This window comes from Boleophthalmus pectinirostris, unplaced genomic scaffold, assembly GCF_026225935.1.
Source record: "Boleophthalmus pectinirostris isolate CB_2022bp ecotype Guang Dong unplaced genomic scaffold, ASM2622593v1 HiC_scaffold_9, whole genome shotgun sequence".
In the NCBI taxonomy this organism is placed as follows: Eukaryota; Metazoa; Chordata; class Actinopteri; order Gobiiformes; family Gobiidae; genus Boleophthalmus; species Boleophthalmus pectinirostris.
Window position 1 is genome coordinate 17,925,651 of NW_026571541.1, and position 9,443 is coordinate 17,935,093.

The 9,443-nt window shown below is 37.9% G+C and overlaps 1 protein-coding gene across 7 annotated transcripts in view; it reads right to left on the bottom strand.

Moving 5' to 3' along the window:
- Positions 1–8,736, bottom strand: part of usp2a (ubiquitin specific peptidase 2a) — a 44,974-nt gene extending 36,238 nt beyond the window's left edge. For 3 of the 7 annotated variants that reach the window (XM_020926814.2, XM_055147753.1, XM_055147754.1), the window contains exons 1-2: positions 8,521–8,733; positions 3,032–3,147 (exon numbers count right to left, since the gene is read on the bottom strand). Coding sequence is in view for 3 of the 7 variants with exons in the window: in XM_055147752.1 (XP_055003727.1) it covers positions 8,521–8,612 (92 nt within the window). In the remaining 4 variants the exon portion in view is untranslated. Of the gene's footprint in view, positions 1–3,031; positions 3,148–8,520 lie in introns of all 7 variants that reach the window. The other 4 variants (XM_055147756.1, XM_055147752.1, XM_055147751.1 and 1 more) reach the window with 2 other exon arrangements.
- Between the last annotated feature and the right edge of the window lie 707 nt (positions 8,737–9,443).

Below are 9,443 nucleotides of genomic sequence, written 5' to 3' on the forward strand. Positions count from 1 at the left end.
ATTTTTGTGTTTTTGGTAATAACCTTGTATATAATGTACTTTCTGTAAGTGTTCCAAGCATTGCATTAAACAGAGCTACTTAGGCCAATTTTCTTCAACTAGAGTAAAGTTGATGTAACTTTTCTGAATGAGGGTCCGTCATCTGCTTTACTTGTAGTTTTCTATGTATCATGTTACCTGTATATCTTTTATTTCTGTTTTTCTTGACTCCTATGTGAAGCCCTTTGGTCAGCTCAAGTTGTTTTAAATGTGCTATATAAATAAATTTGAATTTAATTTAATTACCTCCAGGATATGTTAATGTTTTGCCTGGAATATTACACAGTAAGGCTTTAAATTTATCTTGCTACATGGAATCAAGCAAAAGACACCACCAGACCAAGGTACAAGTCAGATCTGTGGAGACTCGAGGTAAAACTAGATTCGCTTGGTATATTTTTAGTAATATAACACCTGTAATTGAATAAATGCCAGATACATTTAATGCCATACTGTGGAACATACTGTGCCCCTTTAAGATTATACAACTTCAGACCTTATTTGACATATGTTTTACCAGTGAGCACAAAGAGTTTTCTCAAGGACTGGTTTTGTATCTGAGTGAGGTCATTTGTCTCATAGAAGCTTTTACAGACCAAGTGATGTCAAGTGGTATCAAGTAAATAATAATGCAATGCATTAATGGTTGTCACAACAACACAATTTGAAATGCTTAAGAAAACACTGATATAAATTATAATATTGAAGTTAATTTATGCTACTGACCAAAAACCCTTAAGTAGAACTGTCCTAAAAAAAACTAGAAAAACACTCAGAGAGCGCAGACCTCCGCCAAGGACTACCCCCATTTTTTATATAAATTGCGATAAAATCAGTCTTCTGGATCAGATCCGGATCAGCCTTTGGAATATGAAAGAGGATCCCATTGTCCATCCCTGAGTCAAATTTCATGGGGTTTGGACAATAATTAACCGAGATATTGAGAAACAAAATTTTTGGCCCCATTTACCACAATGTTAACTAAAATTTCAAAGTGATCCAGAATCCAGGATTTCTTCCGGATCACCCCCAAAATCAAATCATTTCTTCCTTTTCACATTTCCAACAAATCCTGAAAATGTCATCAAAATCGGTCCATAACTTTTTGAGTTATGTTGCTAACAGACAAACAAACAAACAAACAAACAAACAGACAAACGCCGGCAAAAACATAACCTCCTTGGCGGAGGTAAAAATAACAAAAGGTTCACCAGTACTAAGAAAAAGTCACCACAATAAATACAACCCCCAAAAATGATTGTTCCATCTGACATATATTGAAAAATAAGTTGATTTTGTAATTATCATGACAAGCCTAGGAGTAGTACAGCATAGGTAGGTACATAAGCCAATCGAGGGGGAGCAGCCAGTGAGAATGTGTCATTACTCCAGTGTGTTGGTGAGTCAGAGCATGCAGCAGCAGTGGCCTCACGCTGCAGAGGGTGTATGACCAATGTCTCATTTATGTCTAATCACCAGATCAATCACACACATTATTACACACAGTGACAAAGAGTATGAATGAGTCTCAATAATTTTTTCCAATTTACATTTGGGAAACAATGGAATAGTTAAACCTGGGTTTATTTATTTATTTATTTAGTTTAGACTACATTATTGGTTATTATCTGCCAGTTTCACTTTATAGAAACCGTCTGACCTCGCAGCATTAGAATTTGTTCGCTCGATGGTAGGCAGGTACTTTTTTCATTTAACCAGTTGCTGCTATTGTAATGCACTGCTAACAGGGCTAACTGGTATATTAAGCTTTTCCCAAATCCTGTAGGAAGAAGGGCAATAACGTCTTTCTCCTTGATAAAATTCACCAAACATCCTCGATCTCGGGAATTATTGCCAACACAGAATGTATGATTAGCTGATTAGCTGGTGCCAGGACTTGCACTTTTGGGGTTTTTGAGAACCGTCTAGTGTATTCCAATTCCAGACCTAGTCGCTGGAGAGAAATGAAATTGAATAGAGGCACTAGGTGGCGCCAGCCTGGCTAGGTTATTATTGCTTTTGTCCATGTGTAGTTCTTTACACATCAGGTCAGTCCTGCTTTAATCACAGTTTAGTCATGTTTATATTTTAACTTAAAGGTGCACTTCATACCTTTTTCTGGTGGAGAACATGCCACCTGCTTGGTTCTATTGAGATGTTACTGTTTTGGCAAAAATGTTCCACAGTATGAAAAACGTATGACAAAAATTTTTGCTCTACCAGGTCAAGTGATAAGTCAGGTTCAAACAATAAAAACATCTGAAATTAAATTAATGCTAGATAGACAAGAGTAATGCCTTACTGTGGAACACGGCAAAGCAATACCATCTCCACTGAGTCAAGCAGGTGGCCAGAAAAGGTACACAATGCATCTTTAAAACTGATTTAAACCTGATGGTACAGCTAGGGGTGGGTCAGCTCTCTACTGCACATCTACATCCATCTATAATGCCTTAAGGAACTAGCTTTTGAGTATTTAATTGGTTCTATTATTGCCATACAGTCTTCATTTTTACACAGCAGAGATGCAGGGGCTCTGACGCACAGCATCAGCAAACCCAGTTTAATCATTCTGGTGAGTCACTGGGAGCTAAAAAAGAAAACTACAAGTAAGAATGTTGGCTTATATTAACATGTCATTGTATGGTTATTATTAGGAGTTGAATATTGTTCAAATAATTTTTATGTGTTTGGGGTTTTGTTTTCCGAAAGTTAGTACAAAGTTAGTACTAAGAAAGGCATTTTGGAATGTTCTGGCTACAACAGATTTTCTAACTATTGTATACTTTTTGTGGATAAAACTAAACAGATTACAACCGACTTCTTTGATTTCCCTGATTATTATTATTTTTTTTACATTTTATTTATACAAACCTCTGTCTTTTTATTATTAGTGGGGCTATATGTAATTTGACCAAATTTGAAAATCTACTGAAAATGTGCACAAAAATACAATAAATAAGTAAAAATGTGTGTGTTTAATTGACTTTACCTGCTGTATTTGTAATGACTTGTCAATCCCCACCCACAGAAAAGGCTTTGGGGCAGCTCATCCTATAGTTGCTACCCCGGTATACACAGGTGCAGACTTAGTGAGACAGATCAGTCCTGAAAGACAAGAACAAGAAATTAACAAAACTACTCAAACAGGTGGCATTCTGCAACCAGCCAACTATTCCAAGTCTATTTCAGTTCGCTCCGCCAATCGCTATAGAAACCCCACATTAGCTATTATAAAGATAGCACCAACCCCCCTATTTAGCCCAGTGTGGTGTCGGTATGTTAAAACTTTAAAATACAAACTTGCAGGAGAGGAGGATGGCATTAAAAATCTATAACTGGAAAGAAAATTAAAAAGTAGTCATCAACAGGTTGCAGAAATATAGTTTTACTTTTGCATTTGTTTTGCATATTGTCACATCACAACTAGGCCCTATATTTATTCAACCAAACTAGCACCAAACTGTTGCCATGCTAAACTCAAACTCTAGAAAAAAATCAGAAATCCATTGTTTATTCTTCAATGCACACTCCTGACTAGGGCTGCAAGATATAATGCAACTGACTCAAAAGCACAGTTATAATGGGCACAAAGTTACATAGCAAAGACTGCAATAATTTCCTCTACAAACAAAACAAAATAGTGTGTCTAGTCAAATCTAAAACCTGCTAACACTGTAGCTTAGACCTCTACAAACATGTTCTGAAATGCATGGTATTCTTGTATTAGTTTAGCAATTCAGTTTCAGGCTTCTCTTAAATGTTAATGCTCCTGGACGTGTTTAAAATGTAGACTTTAAACAGAATGTTATTATTAAAAGATAAACTGCACATCTAATCGCAATTCTTGTCAGAAAAATCGCAAGTAGATAATTTTCCAAAATCGTTAAGCCCTCCTCCCGACCCCTTGAACAGCCACACTGACAGGCGGGTACCTATGGCGAGAAAGGGTTAGTAGTGGTTATTGGTTTTGTCTGGAGGCTCACCCTTGTTGCGCGGAGCGGCAGTGGGCAGGAGAAGCGATGGGGTGCTACTTGGGAGTGTGAGACTCGTGTAGTATGAGCAGAGCCACGCAGAATGCCACCGGATCAAGTTACAGGGCTGTTAAATATAGCAGCCGCCTATGACCTCCACAGGTCACTCAACACTCGGTGCATTCCAATTTGTTCTTAAAGGACAAGCAACAGGACAGTGCATCCTGACCACATACTGTGTAAAGAATTGGACTAAGGGAGTGTGACGTCACCCATAGTGTTCAGCTCCAGTCAGATGAAGCTCATCAAGGTTGCCAGTTATAGGGGTGAATTTGGAGCAGAGTTGCATACTAGGAATAGGAACTGATTTGCGGACAAAAAAGCAAAATAAAAACACCAGGATCATGTAGAAAGGGCTAATACAAACATTTTAAAACCAAAATGAGGAGCCTGGCAGCAGCAGTTAGGGAGAGAAGGGCGATGTTTTTTTCATTACAAAGTGAATTGGAGCAGGAGTCGATGATCACTTCGTATTTGGAATGCAGTGGCTTGCAGAATATTTATGTGTGGTCCCTGGGTAACTGGTGGTACATAGTATGGTCCAGTTCAATACATGGTGCTGTTATAGTCTTTGGTTCAGACCTGGAAGTCCTAGTTTAACTCTGGGTGCACATAGGTCAAGATTTAAATTTAAACTCTGATGTAGGTGATTTGGTCCTGCAAAAAGACCTGGTGCAGTTCAGAGTTTAATCCCAGTTATTCCCTATTTTTATGTGCAACTGTGAATGCATCTGAAAACAAGTTCAAGTTCAGACAACATTTAGACTTAAAGGGATAGTTCGGGATTTTTGACATGAATCTGTATGGCATCCCAGTGAACAGTGTCGTGCATCCACACTGACTGGTTTGGTTTCCACATTGAAGCCAAAGACAAGAAGCCAAAGTTTCCTCAGCGCAAAGTCCGTGATAGGAAAACGGTGAAATGTGCATGGAGATTCAGCCAGATTTTTGTTGTTACAGCCTGGATAATCAAGAGTTCGCACCATTTCTTAGGTATATTCATATGTATCTTGTACAAGCTTATACACTTATCGCTCTAGCTCTCACATTAGCTCTCTCACGTCGCAGCGGTCTGCGCATGTAAACACTGCCGAACAACTGAACAAAGTGGATTCGTGCGCGGCTGTCACCTGGCGGCAGCGCGCAGTGATACAAACGGAAAGAAAATAGTGCCAAGCGATAATGAGGTCTGACTTTTTAGGCGACGATGGTTTTGTGATGCAAATGTATCACTCTTTTGAACACATATTGTTTTGAGAAGAAAAACGCTTTATTATACAGTCCCCAGCCAACTTGCCCGACTACTTTCGTCAGCACCGAAAACGGCCAGTATCTCGGTTCACCAGACGCTGTCGGAGGTAAGTCAGTGTTGATGCACGACACTGCTCACGGGGATGCGATACAGATTTATGTCAAAAATCCTGAACTATCCCTTTAACTTAGCCCACCTTGACCTTGATGTAGACTTGGATTGGTCTTGTTCAAGTTTTGGGCTAGTCCTGGTACAGCCTAGCTTTAATTCCAGGTTTAGTAGCAGTTCAGTCCCAATTTAGATGTGTAGTGCGAGTGTGAACACACCCTTAGATTGTTGTTAATTCTGAAATGTTAAAGGTCTAGTCCTTGTTCAGTCCTGAGTGCTTTTAAGTCACTTTAATCCTTTTATATTTAGTTATATCTCTTGGGCTTGTCTTAAATCCAGTTAAGTAGTGATTAGTGTAGGTAGATGAGTTATAAATTTGACTACTTGCCTTAACTGCCTGATAGATAACTTTGTACAAGGCCTATGAGGCTATTGTTGTTGGTGAGTCTGGGCTGTAAACAAATAGGCCTGTCACGACAATTACTATATCGACATATTGTTCAATATGAAAGATGGAACAACATATTTTGGGTATGTATTGTGTGTACAAAGAGGGGAGATTTAGGGTATTTTTGTTTTAATACAATAACATTTGAGCTGTAAAAGGTTAAATAAATCACTTACTTAACCTTCCCTGGCTAATTATTAGTTAATTCAGTTATTTATTTGTTGCAGCTCATGCCTTTTAATGATACTCTCTATATTGAAAATGTCTTATCATGACAGGCCTAAGACAATATTTTATTGATTTGAATAGTACATTTTATTATTATTATTATTATTATTATTTTTATTATTACATTACCTTTTCTTCAAGCCATGTGATCATCACTATTCACTGAGCTCTTGGTAGACTAACTAAGTAATTAATGAGATTACTTTTCACTTTTTAGGTGGTGCTAGGTGTAAAAAGTTTGAGAATTACTGCATGAGAGCTTTGCGAGGCCACTGGTAAACGTGGAGCTGCAGCAGATTGGCTTCCATCAGAAATTTAAAAGTAAATGAAATAAATAGGGCACAAGCTTAAAGAGCATGACTCATTCACAGGCTTCTCAAGTGTTAACAACCAACAGCTTCTATGTATGTCCACCATGTTTAGTACCATCCAGGTTCAGAGAGGTGGGATCTGGCTCTTGGTTAAAGCTTGAGAATGAGATCAGAAGTAAATACAAGAGTGACTGCCACGTTTTAGAGCTAAAATTGTTTGTGGGTTAAAGGTGTAAAAGAGTGGGCAGTATATGTTCTTGCACCTGTTTGTGAAATAAAAATTCACAAATTAAAACTGTTTGATTTTGTATATTTTCTTTTTTTGCAGATTGATTTATGTGGTTGCAAATAATAGTGGTGAGAGATCTGTTTTTTTGGACAATATGCAAAATTAGAATACTGCATATAGTGCATAGAGTCAATAATTAAAACAATTAAAGATGAAGTCAAAAAGAGACAGAAATGTGTAGTGTGAGATACAGTGATATTTCTGCCATTTTGTGGTTCATTTTGTGGTCCAACTATGTTTTGTGCTAGATTTCAACCTCAACAAAGATACAGGCACATTTTAGCACAGCTGCACTGAAAAAAATATGATCTGAATATTGTTATTGAGATAATGCAAAAAAAAAAGAAGTCATTAATCAAATCATTATGATACAGAGTAGTAATACACCAACATAAGGTTACATTTCAATATGACGGTGATGGATCCACTCTCCAGGTGCAATATTGTGAAATAGGAAAAGACTGGGGACTCATTTTCATCTCGGGCTTGATCTGAATTATATTAGCTGGAGCGTTGTGCACATTTAGGTTGACATTTTGCAATTCCATATTCATTCAAGTGAAACTTTTATATCGTAATACATTTTTCCAATATTCTTGCACATAATTACCTGTAATCAAATATAGATATTCATCAAACCTAAAGAGCACATCTCATACAGCATGTAATCTCACCAGTTATTACACAGGTAAAAAGCACAATAACTGACCATGAAACTGCTGACCCAATACACCCACATGACCCCTTGACTTGAACTGCCCCAAAGGTCAAAGATGAACATTCAAAAACACAGAGTGACTGACATGTGAGGACTAAAATAAATTGAGGTTTCCAGAATCAATAAGCACACCATTGATGTTATAAAGGGTAAATAACCATAAATATTGATGTACTGGAACGGCTATTAATATTGATTATGCATTACTAGCACATTACAACGTCACAGCAGGGACATCGTTGACGTACAGTGTGTCAGTGAGAGGCAGTGGAAAAAAGCGGTAGTCTGTAGTGGACACAGAGATACAGAGAGGTATAGCGTTACACGAGATAGACCAGAGACGACACTTCTGCTACTAGAGATACAGTCAAGTACCAGCGGTCTTTTCACTCGCTATACCAAATATGACTGCACATCTTTAACGAAATGATCGATAGGATAGATTTATGTAACGTTAATGCACACGTGAACCGCAGGACATGGCTGGAGTGCAGAGAAGATAGGACGGGAGAGGGGCGGGGATCCAAAAGCAGCATTGTACCAAACTTGCACTCATCCTACCGTCGGTTAAACATTATCTTTGAAGCATTGGGGTAAATCACAACTGTCATCAGGTTATTTGGTTTCAAAACACTTAAAATGCCCATAAAGATGACATCCTCACAGGCTAAAAGCATCTGTGTACCAGCTACGCACAATCTTACGTTGACACTTGATACTTTAGCGAATATTCTACACGTTTCCCTAGAAAAAATATTTTTAGATAGTTAGATTTAGGCCTCCTTCAAAAGATAAATAGAAAAGGAAAAATTTTTTCAAAATACTCAAATAAATTAAAAAACAACATCCCAGGATAGATCCGTTTCACCTGCCGTGGTTTTTCCCCTTGGTAGCGTCGTAAAAGGAGTGCTAAAAACTTGACAGTGCGCAGAAAATAGCGGCTTTGTAGTTATCCTTTAGTGCCGATAAGCACAACAATTCAACTTGACTTCAAAAAGACAATTTAAGAAAAGTTTAAGCGGAGTTTTGCAGCCCTGTGAAATGTAATAATGGCTTATAAAAGATGTTGTGAAGCGACGTAACGTAAACTCACCCGAGATCTGGACATCCCGGGGCGAACATCCATAAACAGATCCCAAAATTATTCCTTTTTTTTCGTTTCGGCAACCGTTGAAACCAATTCATGTAATCCGGTTAAGTAATCAGATGTAAATAGTGCACCTACGTGGGTTTTTACTCAAGGCAACGGTGGTATTCAGCCATATCTGCCTATGTCCTCCTCCCGCAGTTCAGACTTTCTGCGATCACCGAGTAACGGGAACCACGGGCCGTTCGCTTTAAGGCTGACGACAACTGTACGTGCTGGAGCTGGCCTCTGATTGGCTGAAAAGACTTACGCAAGCGCCATTTGCCCCCACAAGTCCCGCCTTTTACGCCGTTGCCGCAGAAACGAACGTAAACATCAGCGTAATCGTCGTTCATTGATGAAAAAAATGCTGCATTATTATGGTTGGTAGTGTGGGAGGTAGATAAAGATTGACTCAAGGGCCTTAACTGAGAAAAAAAAGTAGTTTAAATATAAAAAGTAGGATGGGAAAAAAGCATTGTTTAAAAATGAAATAAAGGCATTCATAATAATAAACAAAGTAAGTAAGCCATCATCATCAGCTGAGGGACAGTAATGATGCAAATATACAATGTATTTCTTCTCTAATATAATCAAACTAAACTACAAAAATCTAATACAATACAATATGAGATAATTAATTCATATAGGCTACCTCTATAGCTAGGCAACTTTCTTTTTCTATTTTATGACGTGGTAATTTTTTTTGCAATTTAAATAATCTTCTTTGACATTGTTTTCTACTCTTCCACAAGCAGCCATTCATGTTAAAGCACTCAACATACAAAAGGCTATGAATCATAACATCAAATATCTGCAGTATAATACTCTCCAGAAGCACACATCTAAGCCCCCGAAGTGTATCTAAATATAGCTTTGTTCCAAGCCAC